This window comes from Neofelis nebulosa, chromosome 2 (assembly GCF_028018385.1).
Source record: "Neofelis nebulosa isolate mNeoNeb1 chromosome 2, mNeoNeb1.pri, whole genome shotgun sequence".
NCBI lineage: Eukaryota > Metazoa > Chordata > Mammalia > Carnivora > Felidae > Neofelis > Neofelis nebulosa.
In genome coordinates, this window is record NC_080783.1 from 95,562,574 (window position 1) to 95,582,077 (window position 19,504).

Sequence of the window (19,504 nt, forward strand, 5' to 3'; positions counted from 1 at the left end):
AAGATCGTGACCTGAACCAAAGTTAGACACTTAACCAACTGAGCCACCGAGGTGCCCCCAGAATGCTTTTTAAAGTGGCTGTACCAGGGGCGCCTGGGTGGCTCAGTCGGTTGGGCGGCCGACTTCGGCTCAGGTCACGATCTCGCGGGTCCGTGAGTTCGAGCCCCGCGTCGGGCTCTGTGCTGATGGCTCGGAGCCTGGAGCTTGTTTCAGATTCTGTGTTTCCCTCTCTCTGACCCTCCCCCGTTCATGCTCGGTCTCTCTCTGTCTCAAAAATAAATAAACGTTAAAAAAAAAAAAATTTAAAAAAAAATAAAAAATAAAAAATAAAGTGGCTGTACCATTTACAGCAGTGTATATGTGTTCTGATTTCTTCACATCCTCGTAACACTTACAGTTATCTAACTTTTTTATTCTGTCCGTTGTAATGAGTTTCAGACAAAGGTATTTGGAAATGGAGAGACTTATTAGAAGGTCATTGCATTGTTTCAGGCAACAGATCATGGTAGCCCTGTCTGCAGTGACAGTAGGAAAGATAGACAAAAATGGACTGAAGTAAAACACCTGAGAGTTATCTTGATTTCTGACTCACCATCAACACCAACATCTAATTAGCCCTACCTCCTAAGTGTTCATGGATTATACCCTCAGTCACTCCATTTCTACTGACTGATTCAGTAGAATCAATCTATTTCCCTGATTCAGTAGCCATTTTTTCTCCATGAAGCTACTGTAGCAATCTCATTGGTCTCCCAACTTCTACCCTTATCCACAGTAATTTTTTTTAATGTTTATTTATTTCTGAGACAGAGCATGAGCAGGGGAGGGACAGAGAGAGAGGGAGACACAGAATCCGAGGCAGGCTCCAGGCTCCAAGCTGTCAGCAGAGAGCCCGACACGGGGCTCAAACTCACAAACCACAAGATCATGATCTGAGCTGGAGTCTGTTGCTCAACCGACTGTGCCACCCAGGCGCCCCTCCACAGTAATTTTTTTGAAATGCTGATCTCATCATGTCATCCCTCTGTTTAAAATCTTTCACTGGAGATACAACTATATTCCTAAATGGAGTTGGTAAAGCCTTTTAGGATTTAGCTACTCTTGACCTCTCCGTCACATTTCCTTACCCTCCTTCCCCCATCCTGAGCTCCAGCTATGCCTAATTCCTTCCAGAGCTTTAAATGTTATTTGTTCTTTTGCCCTCTGTATTAGTCATCTTGGGCTTTCCATAGCAAACATACCATAGCTGAGTAGCTTAAACAATGGAAATTAGGTGGTGTGTTTTGTTGTTTTTTTTTTTTTTTAAGTAGGCTTCATACCTGGCATGGAGCCCAACATGGGGCTTGAACTCACAACCTGGAGGGAGATCAAGAGTTGGATGCTTAACTGACTGAGCCACTAAGGTTCCACAATAGAAATTATTTTTTTCATGGTTCTGGTAACTGGGAAGTCCAATATCAAGATTCTGGACAATTTGGTTTCTAGTGAGAACTTTTTTGCTGACTTATAGAAGGCTACCTTCTCTCTGTGTCCTCACTTGGCAGAGAGAGAGAGAGAGAACAAGTTCTCTTGTGTGACACTAATCCTATCAGATCAGGGCCCCATCTTTACAATCTCATTTAACCTTAATTACTTCCCAGAGGCCCCCTCTCCAAATACAGTCACATTGGAGGTTAAGGCTTCAACATATGAATGTTGAGGAGAAATAATTCAGTCCATAGCATCCACAGTACTTTATCCTATATCCTTTGCTTGAAGCAATCTTTCCCCCAGTCTTTGCCTGGTTAACTGCATCTCTGATCCCTTGGTTCTCAGCTTAGACATAATTTTCTCTTGGACTTAAACTTCTTTTTAAAATAAAAACATAATTTTCTCTTAAGGCTTAAACTTAAGTCTTCTTGGACTTAAACTGTCCCAAGACAGCTTAATACACTTCTTCTAAGTACACCCTCAGCCTTCTTTATTTTTTTTTAATTTTAACGTTTATTTATTTTTGAGACAGAGAGAGACAAAGCATGAACAGGGGAGGGGCAGAGAGAGAGGGAGACACAGAATCTGAAACAGGCTCCAGGCTCTGAGCGGTCAGCACAGAGCCTGACGCAGGGCTCGAACACACGGACCGTGAGATCATGACCTGAGTTGAAGTCGGATGCTTAACCAACCCGAGCCACCCAGGCGCCCCCACCCTCAGCCTTCTATATTTACCCTATCAATGCATTAACACACTGTGTTGCAATTTGTCTTTTTATCTGTCTTTTTTCCTCACTAGTTCGTAAATGCCTTCAAGGCTGGTCCCTGCCTTCTTCATTGTTGAAGTCTCAGCACCAAGGACAGTTCTTGACCAATGCTAATCACTCAATCCTATTTGTTGAATAAATTATGCATTCAATATTTTGAATAGCATTTATTTGCTCCCTAGAAATACTTGTGGAAATACTTGCAACATTCAAGGATCTATGTCTAAACTTAGGGGTTTTATATTCCAAATTGTAGGTGATACTAGTAGGACTTTGATGCTTTATGTGGGTTTAACATAAAATACTCACAGACATCTAGTTTTAAGACAAAGATAGTATCCCCAAAGGTTACCTGGCTGTCTTAGCTGGTAAAGAATGTGACTCCTGATCTCAAGGTTGTAAAGATTGAGCCCCACGTTGGTTATACAGGTTATTTAAAAATAAAATCTTTTTTAAAAAAAAGGCAAATAGCAGTCAGCTGCATCAAAATCAATTCTTCATTTTTATGCTCCTCTTATTCTATTTTTCTGTATCATGAATCAAAGTCATGTCTAAGTTTTCTGCATAGCCCTGAAGATACTCTTTGCACTCAAAGATGCTACATAAGAATGTTGTGCTGTTGCAGGTTGTTGAATTTCTTCTGGAAAAGGGAGCAGATATCACCCTTTGTAATTACAGCAATCAAACTGCAGTTCATGTGGCTAATTGCCACGTCCAAAGACAACTCTTGGCTATCAATGGAATCCAGGCTCCCCAAATGCAACTTCTACAAACTTCATGGCAAGGTGATCTTGAACAACTTCAACACTTGCTGGTCAGTTATATTGATGTTTGCTTCTGCCTTTGTGTAGGTAGGTGGGTGGGTGAGTGATATGAAAGGCATAGACTACATATGACTCATTTTAAATAAAAATGAGTTCTTTTCAAATGCAGTCCTAGAAAGTTTCAGGCAGAAAATAGAAAGAAACAGGATCAAATAGGACATTGGGGTGGAAAACAGGATAATAAAAGAACACAACAGCAGGCTATATCTACCTTCCTCCAGCTGGATGCTAGAAGAAGTCACATAGCACCCATGGGAAATAACATGCTCCCAGGATGCCCCCCAGAGAACTGCTGTCAACTTGCTCAGAGGAGTTCCCTTGACATCATTGCCTATTGTACAATTGCTGTTTAGATCCCTTTGGACCAGCTGCACTTATTATCTTTAGCCTGAAAAGGGAATCAGAGAGCTTATGCTTTGCATAATATTTAGTTGTAACTAAAGGAGTTAAAAGGATATGTTTTTAAAATACTTTCTTCCCAAGTTATTGATTTTCTTATTTAGATTTTCTACCCATAGATCCTCTTTCCTGAAGTAACTTACAAAACCATATGCATAACCAAGGACTCTAATTGTTGGTGACCAGCAACTGTCTATTCTTGGTATTTACCTTCAGAGATACTGTCAGATCACATGACCTTCCAACTGAAAGAAAATCAATTGCTGCTAGGAAACAGTTTCTTCCATTCCCTTATGGGCAAGACACAAACAGATAAAGAAAAAGTGAACAATATTCTGGTCACCTAGAGTTCAAGGGGATCTACAACAAAATCCAAAGAACTCCTTAAATACTTTTGTTGTACTAAACAATAGTCTAAAATTGTCATAAACCATGACTAAAGCTTAGAAATTTTTTAGGAGTGCCTGGGTGGCTCAGTCAGTTAAGCGTCTGACTTCAACTCAGGTCATGATCTCATGGCTCGTGAGTTTGAGCCCCGCATTGGACTCTGTGCTTACCTCTCAGAGCCTGGAGCCTGCTTCAGATTCTTTATCTCCTTCTGTCTCTGCCCCTCACACTCTGTCTCTGTCTCTCAAAAATAAATGAACATTGAAAAAAAAATTTTAAGAAATTTTTTGAAAGACAATAAATTTTATTTTAATGGTATTCATAACGGTTGTTACAATCCAGTATCTGTTTTCATAACCACATTTTCACCCATAAAGATTAGCAGCCACATTTTAAGAAACTGGTGTCTGTACCTGAATCCAAAGTTTAATAAGCAGGTGCTGAATTAATGTGCTATTGCAAGACTACTCTCAGTTTAAACCTTTCGTGTTGGTGCTAGCTAATAATAAACAGTGATATTAAGAGGTGACTTCTTTTCAGAGACTGAAAAAAAATTAATTAATTCCCATAGCACCCCTCTGAGGTAATATCATTATCTCTAGTTTGTCCCTAGAGAAACTGAGGTAGAAACACAAGACTATACTGACATGGCATAAAGTGAAATAGAGATGGAAAGTAGCAAATTATTTTGGTAAATAAAAGAAACAGTTTGGATAATTTGGCCTTACAGTGGTTTTTCAGTTCTGAATTATCCAAATTAAATTTTGCTTTCATTAAAACAACGAATATCATCTGTATATCCACCTGCATTTGACTATATGTGTATATATATGTGTGTGTGTGTGTGTGTATACATACACACACACACACACACACACACACACCTGCCTTATTTTTGTAACTCATTCATTCATTCCAGAAATGTTTACTGAGCATGTGTCAAACACTCTGCTCAGTGCTTTTCATATTCTATCACCAATCATCAAAACAACCCCACAAAGAAGACATTGTTATTCCTACTCTAGAGCTGAGGATTCTGAAGGTCAGTGAGTAGGACTGCTGGATTTTACAAACAAACATACAGGACACGTGGTTAAATTTGAACTTCAGATAAATACCAAGTAAATTTTTTAGTATTACTGTGTCGCCAGTGAAAATTATTGTTTAGCTGGATATCCTTTATTTTAACAGGGTGATCTTATCAAGTGCCCTTGATATAATCCTATCAGGGAGGTTAAATAATCAGCTTAAGGAGGTAAAATTCAAACCCGGGTCTGTCTCTCAGGCCTGTGTTCTTTCAATTCATCAGCTCCTCATCAATATAGATATTGAGAAAGAATGTGTTGAAGCTGGGGTGCCTGGATGGCTCAGTCAGTTAAGCATCTGACTCTGGATCTTGGCTCAGGTCATGATCTCATGCTTTGTGAGCCAGAGCCCCATATCAGGCTCTGTGATGACAGCATGGAGCCTGCTTGGGATTCTGTCTTTTGCTCTCTCTCCCCTTCCCCCACCTCAAAAATAAATAAACTTAAAACAACAACAGAAAAAGAATGTATTGAAGTTAAAATGAGAATTTGGCTAAGCAAGGAAAATGCAAAGATTAGTATAAATAGTAAAAACATAATAAAAATAAAGCTTCATGTTTTCAAAGGCATCTGAAGAGTTCCTGGATATAAATTTCCCAAACCAACATGGCTTGACCCCTCTGATGCTGGCTGTGAGGGATGTGGATCTGTTTGAGAGTCTTGATATGTTAACAGTCTACAGACCTGTGGAGGTTCTGTCTGAGCTCCTCAGGCATCATGCGTGAGTATGAGTGGTCAGTTGGCACCAGTGGAAGAGAGTCTATGTCATTGTTATTGTCAGAAGTCACTTGTGAACTTAGAGACACGCAGCTCTGGACCTCAGGGTTGTTAAGTTCAAGCCCCACATTGGGTATAGAAATTGCTTCATAGTAAAATCTTAAAAAAATTTTATATATCGAATGCAAATTCATGTTCATAAAAGGGACTTCAGCAGTTGCAAAGTAATGTGCAAATGTTAGATGTTGCTATCTATTATTTTTATGATGTTGACTATTTGTTTTATTTGTGTAAATACTCTTTTGGTACTTATGAAGAATGTCAAATAATTCTTCTTCTTTTTTTTTTTTTTTAGAATGTCAGATAATCCTTGAGTATGTAGCTTCTTACCCCCAACATGTTACTAATTATTTCAGAAAGCATTGTCAATTATCAAAAGCAATTTATAATACTGATTTCTAATTATCTAAAAATTACTGTATGCCAGCATGTTCTTTTAGGGGAAGGGGAAGTAAACAATTGACTTTTTAAAAAAATCAGTAGGTTAATAAGCAGTTTTTCATGTTAGAATTGCAGTTTCCTAATGCTGTTACCTAGATATCTTATCATCCAATAAGAACAGATGGGCAGCTCTTTCTCAGAATTTCATATGAATTTTGTTTTGGAAAGAAAAAAAAAGTAGAAGAGAGCTTCAAGAACAAAAGCATAGTCAAGAACACGAGCTATTGTAAAAGGACCAGTTACTATAATAGGATAAAGATGGAAGTTTGAAGCTACTTTAGACTTTAGTGTTAAGAAACAACTAAAGAGATTGTTTAACATGGAGAGTACCGGACAGCACCCCAGAGATGGTGTTCAGTAGGCCTGGAGTGGGGTCCAGAATATAGGAAATCAAAAAGTGCCACATTGAGAAACACTAATCAAGGCAAATGAGCAAACTGAAGTCCCAAGGAGTTAAGTGACTTGCTTAAGGCCACTTATCAAGACAGAGGCACTGGGGCGCCTGGGTGGCACAGTCGGTTAAGCGTCCGACTTCAGCCAGGTCACGATCTCGCGGTCTGTGGGTTCGAGCCCCGCGTCAGGCTCTGGACTGATGGCTCAGAGCCTGGAGCCTGTTTCCGATTCTGTGTCTCCCTCTCTCTCTGCCCCTCCCCCGTTCATGCTCTGTCTCTCTCTGTCCCAAAAATAAATAAAAAACATTGGGAAAAAAAATTAAAAAAAAAAAAAAAAGACAGAGGCAGTCCCCTGATTCTTGGTCCTATCCTACTTCTTTTGAATCATGACCTTTGATGGAGAAAAGCTCATAAGGGGTTATTTTTTCAGAGGATAAAACATTTCCCAGTCCTATAGCAATAAAAAGATTCAAATTCAAAGCTGTTAGGTTGGAGACCATGCTCAACATGTTCTGTGTCCCAGAATGTGACCAGTGCAGACCATAATCTGCCAATAGGGCTCTTACTATTGGCCCTTTGAATCTCTCTGAGCTGTTATCTATCTAATCCTCAGATTCAGTGCAACATGGAGAGGATATTTGTACTATTGCAAGGAGCCCTGAGATTAGCTGGTCAGGCTTAACAATCACAGGGCAAGGCGAAGAAAGATGAAGAGGTCATGCAGAGGGACTTTATGACAAGTTCGCTCCACTCATCCAAGAGCCTGTGAAATAAGCATATCAGCTTAGTTTTTTCTTTCTTTCTTTCTTTCTTTCTTTCTTTCTTTCTTTCTTTCTTTCTTTCTTTCTTTCTTTCTTTTACATTTTTAAAAATGTTTTAATTTATTTTTGAGAGAGAGAGAGAGAGAGAGAGAGAGAGAGACTGTGAGTAGGGGAGGGGCAGAGAGAGAGGGAGACACAGAATCTGAAGCAGGCGCCAGGCCCTGAGCTGTCAGCACAGAGCCCAATGCGGGGCTCAAACCCGTGAACTGCGAAATCATGACCTGAGCCGAAGTTGGACTCTTAATGACTAAGCCACCCAGGTGCCCCCAGCTTACTTTTCAAGAGAGATTCTATTCTATTCTACAGTTTTGACTGGCAAAAAGGCTAGCTGCTAGCATTAGAAAAAAAAAAAAAAAGCTATCAAGAAAGCAAGCTTAACTCATTGGAAAGAAAAAACTAAGCAAGTCAGCTATTTGTAATAAGACAACAGCTTATCAAGATGTTTTGATCCTTACTTGATTTACTTGTCATTAAAGAATTATGAAAAGTTTTGTCCAAAGTTTGACATTTTCTGCAAATATTGGAATACTTTTAGGATGGAGTGGGAATAAGATATACAGAATATTCCTTTAATTTAAAATCTTGAAAAATTATCACTTTCTATCTCATACACTTTAAAATCATTCTTGTTAGCCCCAAAGCACATGATTACTTTTGTTTATTTGATGTCAATGTTTTTCTTCTCATATTTTTTCAATAGATTTAACTAAATAATTTTTATGTTAATTCTATTCTTCCTAGAGATCCTAAACTCTGTGATTTTAGTGGAAAATCAGCAATACATTATGTGTCGCAAATACATAGTTTTAAGAAACAGCAGTTATTGGACATTCTAATGAACTCTATGCCAAAACCAGGTAAATACTTCTATTCCACTTTCAAAAGCTCCCCAACTATAAAAGCCTTATTAGAACTCTTTCTTCTACATGTGTTTGATGGATTCATTTAAAGAAATCAAGCCAACAACTATTTATTAATCGGTGACTATATAGAAGGTCCAAGGCTAGGTACCCTTAAGGGTTGTAAAGAAATCTAAAACATTGTCCAAACTCCTGAAAGTGTTCAATAGGGTAAGGGACACATCACATAAGTCAGTAGAGAAAGTGCTTGTTGTGAGCTTGAAAGAGAAGGGACTTTATCCATTCATCAGTTGATGGACATTTAGGCTCTTTCCATAATTTGGCTATTGTTGAGAGTGCTGCTATAAACATTGGGGTACAAGTGCCCCTATGCATCAGTACTCCTGTATCCCTTGGATAAATTCCTAGCAGTGCTATTGCTGGGTCATAGGGTAGGTCTATTTTTAATTTTCTGAGGAACCTCCACACTGCTTTCCAGAGCGGCTGCACCAATTTGCACCAACAGTGCAAGAGGGTTCCCGTCTCTCCACATCCTCTCCAGCATCTATAGTCTCCTGATTTCTTCATTTTGGCCACTCTGACTGGCGTGAGGTGGTATCTGAGTGTGGTTTTGATTTGTATTTCCCTGATAAGGAGTGACGTTGAACATCTTTTCATGTGCCTGTTTATATACACAATGGAATACTACGTGGCAATGAGAAAAAATGAAATATGGCCTTTTGTAGCAACGTGGATGGAACTGGAGAGTGTGATGCTAAGTGAAATAAGCCATACAGAGAAAGACAGATACCATATGGTTTCACTCTTATGTGGATCCTGAGAAACGTAACAGAAACCCATGGGGGAGGGGAAGGGAAAAAAAAAAAGAGGTTAGAGTGGGAGAGAGCCAAAGCATAAGAGACTGTTAAAAACTGAGAACAAACTGAGGGTTGATGGGGGGTGGGAGGGAGGGCAGGGTGGGTGATGGGTATTGAGGAGGGCACCTTTTGGGATGAGCACTGGGTGTTGTATGGAAACCAATTTGACAGTAAATTTCATATATTAAAAAAATAAATAAATAAATAAAAAAAAAAAAAGAAAGAGAAGGGACTTACTATGTTCCTTAAATGCTGGGTAAGATTTGGAAGGAAGAGAACAAGAGAGAAGGTTTGATATAGGTGGAAAACAAAGACAGAAACAGCCACAGAGAAAAGTGAAAGAAAGAAAGTACCACTGAGCAATATGTGACCTTGTGAAAGCTGCTTGACTTTATGGTCTGATTGGCTTTTATTCAAAACTTCTAGGCAGGGAACAAAGCTGTTCCCAGGAAGGTTTCATGAAAGCGGTAAGATTCAATCTGGTCCTCGAAAAACAGTGGGATTTAATTTTGTGGAGCAGAGGCATCATGCTGTAAATGAGCCTCACTTATCATAGGGGCAAATAAGAGACTAGAAATTAAATACATAAAGAAACTGAGTCCATTGAATACTCATTAAATGAAGGGTTTTTTTCCCCCAATAAAACAGAGTCACTAAAGAATTTTAAGCCAGGGAATGATGAAAACCCATGTTTTAGGAAATTTAAGCTGTTGTTATTGTGAAGAGTGGATTCAAAGGAAGAGACTCATGGCAGGGAGCTCTATTAAGAAACTATAGAAGTGCCTGTGTGTGGTGACAGGAACCAGGAAGAGTCCTGGGCTTGGTGTGGGAGTGTGCCTGACAGGTGCTGAGTGTGGTGAGCCTAAGAGCTATTGTGAAAGAAGAATTCACATAACTTAGTGATGTAAAGCTGAGAGAGACAAAAGTTGAGAGAGTTGAGTTAAATATGATTCCCAAGTTTCAGCCCTGGGAAGTGGGGAGATGGAAATGCAATCAATAAAATAGAAGACCACTCTGGTTTGGTGAGGATATAGAAGGCAATGGGTTCTAAAGCATTGCATTTGGACAGAACCTTGGGACTTGCAAGTAGCGATTTTCTGTTGGACAGGCCGGTGGGAAGGGGTGGGTTGGTATGTTAGTTTGGGAGTTCACTACAAAAAGGAGACTGTGAGGACCTGGAAGTAGGTAAGATCCCTGGCGGATTGAGGATGGTGGGAGAACTGCAAGGGGTCAAGCCAAGGAGGTGTACCCACAGTTAGAGGGTGGTATGTACATAGGGACTCAGGGCGCTGAGAGAGAGAGGAGGGGATTGGGAGAAAGTTACAAGAAGCAAGGAGAGGGAAACAATGTCAAATTGGAAAAGAGATTACAAAGCAGATGTGGCAAGGAAGTGAGAAGTTTCAGTGATGAGATAGAGGCAGGAAATAGATTGCAGAGAGGAAATATGGTGAAGAAATGGACGATCTGAGTAGAGATAATCTTGTGCAATTTTGTATCAGTTACAAAATAAATGGAAAAGCCATTGGAAGAGAAAGACGTTTTCATCGAAGAGCCCATGCTTATTTTGAAGAAGTCACGATAGCAGGAGGGGGATGATATAAGAGAGCACTGTCCCTTGGGAACTAACTGGGAGTTCATGGGTGCTCAGAACTCTGCCAATTTAATGTGACTTCTGCTACACAGAAAATGTGCCATGTCTTTGGTAACTATAGAGCAAATGTAATTTCCAGCCCATTGTTAGGGGTTTCACTTGGCAGCTTTGCCCAACTTAAAAACAAAAACAAAAACACATCCATTCTGTGGACTCTTGTTATCCTCACTCACATCCTTCCCTGTGAAAAGTATTGCCTAAAGCTTCATCAGGATCCCAGACCACTATTTTAGGAAAATCTTTGACAGAATGGAACCAGTCTTAGAACACAGAGCTAGATCTTCTGACGAAATTGATGGAGATAAGTCTTATCAAAACACATTATTCTATTTCTTTTGGCAGAAAGACATGCTGAATCATTGCTTGATATTTGTCATGATACTAACTCTTCTCCAACTGATAGGATGACAGTTACTACAAACCAAAATATAATCTTGCAAAGTATCAGCAGCAGTGAGGTAAGATGTTCTCTTTAAAGAAACTAACAACAAAGGGCACCTGGGTGGCTCAATCTCTTAAGTGTTGGACTTTTGGTTTCGGCTCAGGTCATGAGAGTTTGAGCCCTGTGTTGGGCTCTGCACTGACAGTGAGGAGCCTGCTTGGGATTCCCTCTCTCTCTTCCTCTCTCTCTCTGCCCTTTCCCTGCTCGCTTTCTCTCTCAAAATAAATATATAAACTTATATAAAAAAAGAAACTAACAAAAAATGGATAACCTACTCCATCTACTACCTCATGTGTGTTGCTTGAATATTTTACAGCAATCATATATCATAATTTATTTCTAAATGTAATCATAAGGTAATTAAAAGCAAAATTAATAAGGCAGTGCTCCACAAGTTTAATCTCAGAGCTGTAATTAGCTAGTCAGCTCAGAGTCTCCTGCGTTTTGTGTGTATGTATCTAATACCACAGAATATTGTTGCAGTTGAACCGATACTAAATAATAAAATGCAGCTTGTGTTTATGTGTGTTCATGTGGAAAAGGAGAAGATCACTCATCTGATCATGTCAAATCCATCACAGGGTACCACAAAGAAGGTGCCTCCTCTTGGCCCTGGTCACCCCCGGCTCCCCACCATGATGAATGACTCCACATGAAGTCCCTCACAGTACAGTAACAGTACTAGTAACAGTGTAATCCATAGAAAACTGTGGACCAATACCCAAGATATACAACAAACTGGTAACATGGTAACAATTGTTGCCTATAGGGAGAGAATTGGAGATGACTTTGTGCTGTGTATTCATTTGTACCTTTTGAATTTTTACAAAAATTAACACAGCCCAGACAGGTAAAAGTATTGCTGCTCTATATTTTGTTGGTAAGAAAACAATATGGCCACAAATTATTTATTTTACAAAGTTAATGAGGTGTGGACTATAATATAATAAATAATGAGGACTTTTGGAGATGGTAAATATTTTTGAGTCCTTTTCTCCTTCCAAAAATCATCCCAAAACAACAAAGAAAAAAAAACCAAAAATTTAATTTAAAAAACCCTTTTTTATTTTGAAATAATTACAGATTCACAGGAACCTATAAAAATAGTACATAGAAGTCCTGTGTAACCTTCACCAGCTTCCCCAAAAGGGAACTATTATCGTAACTCTAGCAGGTTGTCAAAACTGGGAAATTGACACTGACACATTATAATTAACTAAGCTACAGACCTTGCTGGGATTTCACTAGTATTTGCATGCATTGTTTTTTCTGTTTGCGCATGTGTCTGAGTGTACTGTTCTTTGACGTTTATCCCTTGAATCACCACAGTCAAGATACAAAGTTGTTCTGTCACCCCAAGGGAATCCCTTCCTACTGCCCTCTTAATAGCCACACCCTCCTCCATCCTTAACGCCTGGCAACCACTGATCTGTTACCCATCTCCATAATTTTGTCATTTTGAGAATGTCATATAAAAGGAATTCTCATATGTATAAACTTTTGAGATTGGTTTTTCTACTCAGCATAATGCTTTTGAGATAGATCCAAGTTGTATCAAGTTTCTTTGCATTGCTAAGGAGTATTCTATGGCACAGGTGTTTACAGTTTACTTAACTATTCACCTGTTGAGAGACATTTAGGGTTGTTTCCAGTTCTGGGCTATTATATACAAAGCTACTGTGAGCAATTGTGTACAGATTTCTATATAAACATACGTTTTCATTTCTCTAGGATACATGTCCAGGAATCCAAATACTGGATCATATGGCAAATGTATGTTTAACCCTTTTAAAAACTGCCAAACAGTTTTCCAGAGTGGCTCTATCATTTTATATTCCCATCAGCAATGAAGAGAGATCCAGTATCTCTGTATCCTGGCCATCATTTGGCAGTGTCAGTATTTTTTATTTTAACCATTTAAGTAGAAGTATGATGGTATCTCATTGTGGTTTTAATTTCCATTTCCCTAATGACTGATGTTGAACATCATTTTTCTATGGGTTTATTCCCCATCAGCATGAATTGTTCAAATTTTTAATCTATTTTCTGATTGGATTGTTTGTTTTCTTACTGTTGGGTTTAAAGAATCCCTTATATATTCTGGATATGTCATTTGCAAATATTTTCTACTAGTCAATAGAAGAACTGGCTTGTTATTTTCACCTTTGTAACAGGTCTTTCATTGAATAGAAGTTTTTCTTAGTTAGTTAGTTGGTTCGTTAGTTAGTTAGAGAGAGCACATGCAAGAGAGAGGCAGAGAGAGGAGAGAGAGAATCCCAAGCAGGCTCCATGCTGATAGCACAGTGCCCAGCACTGGCCTTGATCTCACGAACTGTGAGATCATGACCTGAGCTGAAATCAAGAGCAGAATGCTCAACTGACTGAGCCACCCAGGCACCCCCCAAAGCTTTTCATTTTGATGAAAACCAATTTATCTATTTTTTATGGGTCTTAATTCTTACATCCTGTCTAAGAATTCTTTTACTTGATCTGGGTCCTGGTTTCACAATTATGTTCAGTTTATAAACATTCATGAATCTATGCACTTTCTGAAAGTATGCTACACTTAAATTGAAAGTAAGGGTGGGGCATCTGGGAGGCTCAATTGATTAAGCATCAAGCATCGTGCTCTTGGTTTTGGCTTAGGTCATGATCTCATGGTTGTGAGATTGAGCCCCACATCTGAGCTCTGTGCTGGGCATGGAGCCTGCTCAAGATTCTCTTTCTGGGGCGCCTGGGTGGCTCAGTTGGTTGGGCGTCCAACTCTTGGTTTCTGCTCAGGTCGTGATCTCACAGTTCATGAGTTCGAGCCCTGTGTTGAACCCTGTGCTGAGGATTCAGAGCCTGGAGCCTGCTTCGGAATCTATGTCTCCCTCTCCCTACCCTTCCCCTGCTCATTCTCTGTCTCTCTCTTTCTCTCAAAAATAAGTAAACATTTAAAAAATTAAAAAAAAAAGACTCCTCTCAGGCATGAGATGGGATGGGGTAGAATGGAAATGTTTATTTTTAATACTATTATTACTATTTTTTAATATTAAACAATAGCATATTTCATACTGTTTGAATATTTTTCTTTTACAACTTTTTTAAACAGGCTAAAACCAAAAACCAAACCACAGTTGCTTTAGTACACTGGTTCTCAACAGAGAGTTCCCAGGGGACATTTGGCAACATTTGGAGACATTTTTGGTGTTACAGCTGGGTGGAGGTGCTACTGGCATCTAGTGGGTAGAGGTCAGGGATGCTGCTAAACATCCTAGAGGGCACAGGACAGCCCCACAATGACGAATTATCCATCCCCAAATGTCATAGGTGGTGAGGCTGAGAAACCCTGCTACGCAGCAGGTTTTGTCACAACTGTAAAGGCTGTGTTGTTTTTGGTTACTAATATTACATAGTAATTGAAATAAAATACCTAGAGATCAGTCTTTAAAGTGACCGTCATGTGACTCCTGGGTGGCTCAGTCCATTAAGTGTCTGACTCGTGGTTTTGGCTCAGGTCATGATCTCACAGTACTTGAAATCGAGCCCCAAGTCTGGCTCTTTGCTGACACACAGAGCCTGCTTGGAATTCTTTCTCTCTTCCTCTCTCTCTGCCTCTCTCCCACTCATATTCTTTCTCTCTCTCTCTTTCTCTCTCTCTGTCTCTCTCTCTCTCAAAATAAACAAACTAAAAAAAAAAAGTGACTGGGGTGCCTGGGTGGCTCAGTTGGTTAAACGTCCGACTTCAGCTCAGGTCATGATCTCACAGTTCATGGGTTCAAACCCCACGTTGGGCTCTGTGCTGACAGCTCAGAACCTGGAGCCTGCTTCCGATTTGTGTCTCCTTCTCTGTCCCTCCCCTGCTCACACTCTGTCTCTCTCTGTCTCTCAAAGGTGAATAAATGTTAAAAAAATTTTTTTAAGTGACTGTTATGCATTAGAAATTGCTAAACAAAAGCACATTTGCTTTTCGTTTTTTGTGGCATATTTAAGGAATTCTCTTTTGTAAAAGGACTAAACATCCCTTTATATTAGTACATTTTTTTCATGCAATTTAAAAACTTTTGTTGAACCTCACTCTATATTTTTGTTATTATGGTTGAAATAACTTTGAACTCATTTCTGAGGGAGAAATAGACTCTGACTATTGAACTTGTCTTTTCATCTCTAGTGCTTTCTCTAAGGTTTAAATTGTAAAACCCAAGGTCATCCTTCACTTCTTTTCTTTAAATGAAAGCTTGCTTTTCTTTTTGGTGGTCTGCAATAGGTTTTCATAGTTTACAAATATAAGCAGCTGCCTTAATTGTAGGAGTGCCTCTGAGAGACTTTACAGCCTCTCCCAATCACAGTACTTGAAATTGAGTCTCCTTTCATGTAAAGAGACTCTTCCTTCCAAATTTAATTATGTATGATTTCTATGCCTCTTTTCTGTATGTTTGAGATTCTGTTGTTTGCTGATTAGAATGCTATACTTTTTCTAGTCTATTGTCACCTCCTGCATCATTGTCAGTGGCTTATGAAATCCATTTATACTGGGGATGTGCTATTCTAATATTTTCTCTTCTTCACTCATGACTGAGTGTCATTATTTCAGTTGTCCTTGTGGCACCCAAGTACATCTTAAAGTCTTTCCTATTTAGCATTCTAAAATAAATTAGAGAATCCAGAGCTGTTTCTGTTTTAGAGTCTTCATTTCCGTGATAAGCCTTCAAAACATATATTATTCCCTACATCCTTTTGGGTTTGTGTGATGTTTACGGTTTTTCAGTTTATTCTATGGAAGAAATTTTTGTCAGATACTAGCAGGTATCACATACCTTTTATTTTTTCCCATGCAAAACTTATAAATTAGGTTTCAGTATCCTTTATCTAAATTTTGCTTACTGTTATTGATTCTTTTCTTTCTGATTCTTTTTGAGATTCTTTGTTTTGAACTTTCCATGGTTGCAAGAAAGCAGAGGGGTTAAGAGCTCTGGAACCAGACTTCAGAGTTTGGGTGTATATCCTGACTTTGCCACTGGCTAACCTCTCTGGGCCTCATGTGTAAAAAGAAAACAATAATTCCTACCTTCAGTTGGTGTGAGGATTAAATTATATAATATATATATGTTACATAGAGGAGTGTCTGACCCTACATGTGTAGATGCTAGTCATCAAAATGGATTTTTGTTGGTAGGTGTGCCCACACTCCGCGTCTTTCAACTTTCCTAAAGGACCAACTAATAAATGAACTGAGCAGTTGAGACTGATCACAGCTCATTAATCAACATAGACACCTGACATGAGAGCCAGTTGTGTGTGTGTGTGTGTGTGTGTGTGTGTGTGTGTATTTTTTAATGTTTATTTATTTTTGAGAGAGACAGAGCACAAGTGGGTGAGGGGCAGAGAAAGTGGGAGATGCAGAATCTGAGGGAGGCTCCAGACTGTCAGCTGTCAGCACAGAGCCCAATGTGGAGCTCGAACTCATGGGCCGTGAAATCACAACCTGAGCCAAAATCAGACACTTAACTGACTGAGCCACCCAGACACCCCCCAGTTATATATTAACACTGCCACATGAAGGCTGCTATTTGCCAGAGTTTATCATAAAAATTTAATTGAATCACTGTAATTATATGAAATGGTAGGAATATATTTTGAGGTCTCATAAGAGTGTTCCCAGACTAAGGATCTGAACAAGACTATATCTATTAAAAGGAAAAATTCAGTGGTCAATAAACATGTGAAACTGTCTCCAAACTTTTTTACTGATCACAATGTGCACATTCAAACAACAAGATGACCACTTCCATAAATTACAGTACTAAAAATGAAAAGTGATGATAATTGATAAATCGGGGAGAAGATGTAGTGAAACACCTTCATGAACTGCTGGTAGAGTGTAAGCATTAAGTGGAAACTTTACTTTTAAAGTAGTATGTGTAAAGCAACTTAAAAATGTTCATACTCTCTGGATCAATAATTCAATATCTAGAAACCTACTCTAAAGAAATAATAAAAATTTGGGTATTAATTGCATGGGTGTCCACAGCACTATGTGTAATAATGAAGAATTAAAAACTGACTAATAAGCATTATGGGGCTTATATTGTAAGACTCATGGGGTTTACTAAACATTGTTGTGACCCTCTGATAGATACTTGTTGAGAGAAAGAATTTATAATTACATTAAAATGATGTTTACTTAGTAAATTGCTATGTAATTTGTACTTGCCTTAAGTGAAAAGGCTGGACAAAATAAGATGTGATGCAACTGTATTTTTAAATACTTAGGAAAAAGATGAAATATTATTTCTATGTTAATCGTGTTTGCTTTTTTATTTGTAAGATGACAGATTTTTTCCTACTGCATTTAAAAATTTTTATTTATTTATTTTGAGAGAGAGAGAGCGAGCACTATTGGGAGAGAGACAGAGACAGAGGGAGAGAGAGAATCCCAAGCAGGCTCCATGCTGTCAGCACAGAGCCAGACACAGTACTTGATCTTGGACGCCCAACCGACTGAGCCACCCAGGCACCACTCTAGTGCATTTTAAAAATGCTTTTTTGTATTTCTATATAGTCTAAAAAGAGAACACCCCCCCCAACCATTGTAATTGCATGGAAAGGAGAAGAAATTTGCCACACAGTGACAGAATTTTTGAAATGCAGAAAAGAGCAAGCAGTGAAATTCACAACAGTCTAGTATTAGTATTAGGGTGAACCAGCCCCCATCTCTTTTTTGCCACTGACAACCAGGATGGTCTGAGACAGGGTACCTCCTTTGCCAGGAGATAGAAAATGCTTTATTACAAAAAAAAAATTTTTTTAAGAGAGAGAGAGTGCAAGTGGGGAAGAGGGGCAGAGGGGGAGAGAGAGGGGGAGAGAGAGAGAGAGAGAGAGAGAGAGAGAGAGAGAGAGAGATTGGGAGAGAGAATCTTAAGCAGGCTCCATGTTCAGTGCAGAGTCCAACGGTCCAACACTAGGCTTTATCCCACAACCCTGGGATCATGACCTAAGCCAAAATCAAGAGTCAGACATTCAACTGACTGAGCCACCCAGGAACCTAATAAAATGCTTTTAAAAGGGGCACCTGGGTGGTTTAAAAAGTGGCATCAGACTCTTGATCTTCATCTCAGTCATGAGTTCACATCTCACTTTGGCCTCTGCACTAGGCATGGAGCCTACTTAGAAAAAAAAAAAGTTTTAAAAAGCAGGTACTGCTGCTATGTAAAAGGTAGGACTATAAAGTTATTACAGTTGAATACCTAAAAATTTTTTTTTAATTTTTTTAATGTTTATTTATTTTTGAGAGAGAGAGAGAGACAGAGCATGAGCAAGGGAGGGGCTGAGAGAGAGGGATACACACAATCAGAAACAGTCTCCAGGCTCTGAGCCGTCAGCACAGAGCCTGACGCGGGGCTCAAACTCATGAACTGTGAGATCATGACCTGAGCCGAAGTCAGACGCTTAACAGATTGACCCACCCAGGTGCCCCTGAATACCTAAAATATTTTAATGGCAGCGTAAATAAAGGATTTTATTTTGATTGTTTTCTGTGATAATTAAAATGAACAAAGTGGAAAACTTCCCAAGCTTGATTGGGAATGAATGAATGAAATACCAGAATGATAGACTTCCCACCTGTGTGACAGGCATCTGAGCCTAGGGCAAAGACTTTATCCAACAGTTCTCTTAAATAGTGGTAATAGATAACAGATCATAGAAACCAGAGAGCTAATTGTAACTTCTGGGTTATGATGGGGTATTTTAACTACTATTTGCATCTGTCACTGTTTGATACATTAAATAGGGCAAAATCACCAGCGGCAACAACTTCTAATGAAGGAACCTGTCAACAACAATGAATTCTAATAAGAAAACACTTATTTAGAGAGCAGTACTTTTCATAAATCAGGTTGGTTTTCTACCATATTTTTTAAGCATAAAGATTATTTTCTAGAGGATAAAAAGGAAGTTTTTCCTTCCTTGAGAGGTTATGTGCCATGATTAGATCAGAAAGATGTCATAGTGAAAACTTTAATAAGCCTTGCTGCCTCTTTTCAGTCCAGAGTTATATCTGTAGCTTCCATATGGGGCAGGGATTTCCATCCTCACCAATTGTGAATGATGCCCCAGGGAGGCATTATGGAAAAGACCACGTTCATTTGGGGTTTTTCACTGCTGTGGCCAAAGGATTCTCTCCAGCTACCCACCCAGATGGAATTTGTGGCAGGTTAGCAGCCTGGACACTGACATGATAAAAAAGTGTAAAATACTGAATTCCTATGTGTCTATGTGGTTTTAGCTTTGATCTTCATTTTCAGTTATACAATTAATCATGTCCACGTCTCTCTGAGCCTGGTGCTC

General features: G+C 39.1%; 1 protein-coding gene across 2 annotated transcripts in view; it reads left to right on the plus strand.

Annotated features, from left to right (window-relative positions):
• The window catches only part of MAP3K19 (mitogen-activated protein kinase kinase kinase 19), a 67,059-nt gene that overhangs the window by 19,782 nt on the left and 27,773 nt on the right, over positions 1–19,504 (plus strand). For both annotated transcript variants that reach the window (XM_058694845.1, XM_058694854.1), the window contains 4 exons: positions 2,863–3,051; positions 5,499–5,653; positions 8,105–8,220; positions 11,074–11,189. In XM_058694845.1, the coding sequence (XP_058550828.1) occupies positions 2,863–3,051; positions 5,499–5,653; positions 8,105–8,220; positions 11,074–11,189 (576 nt within the window). The remainder of the gene's footprint in view (positions 1–2,862; positions 3,052–5,498; positions 5,654–8,104; positions 8,221–11,073; positions 11,190–19,504) is intronic.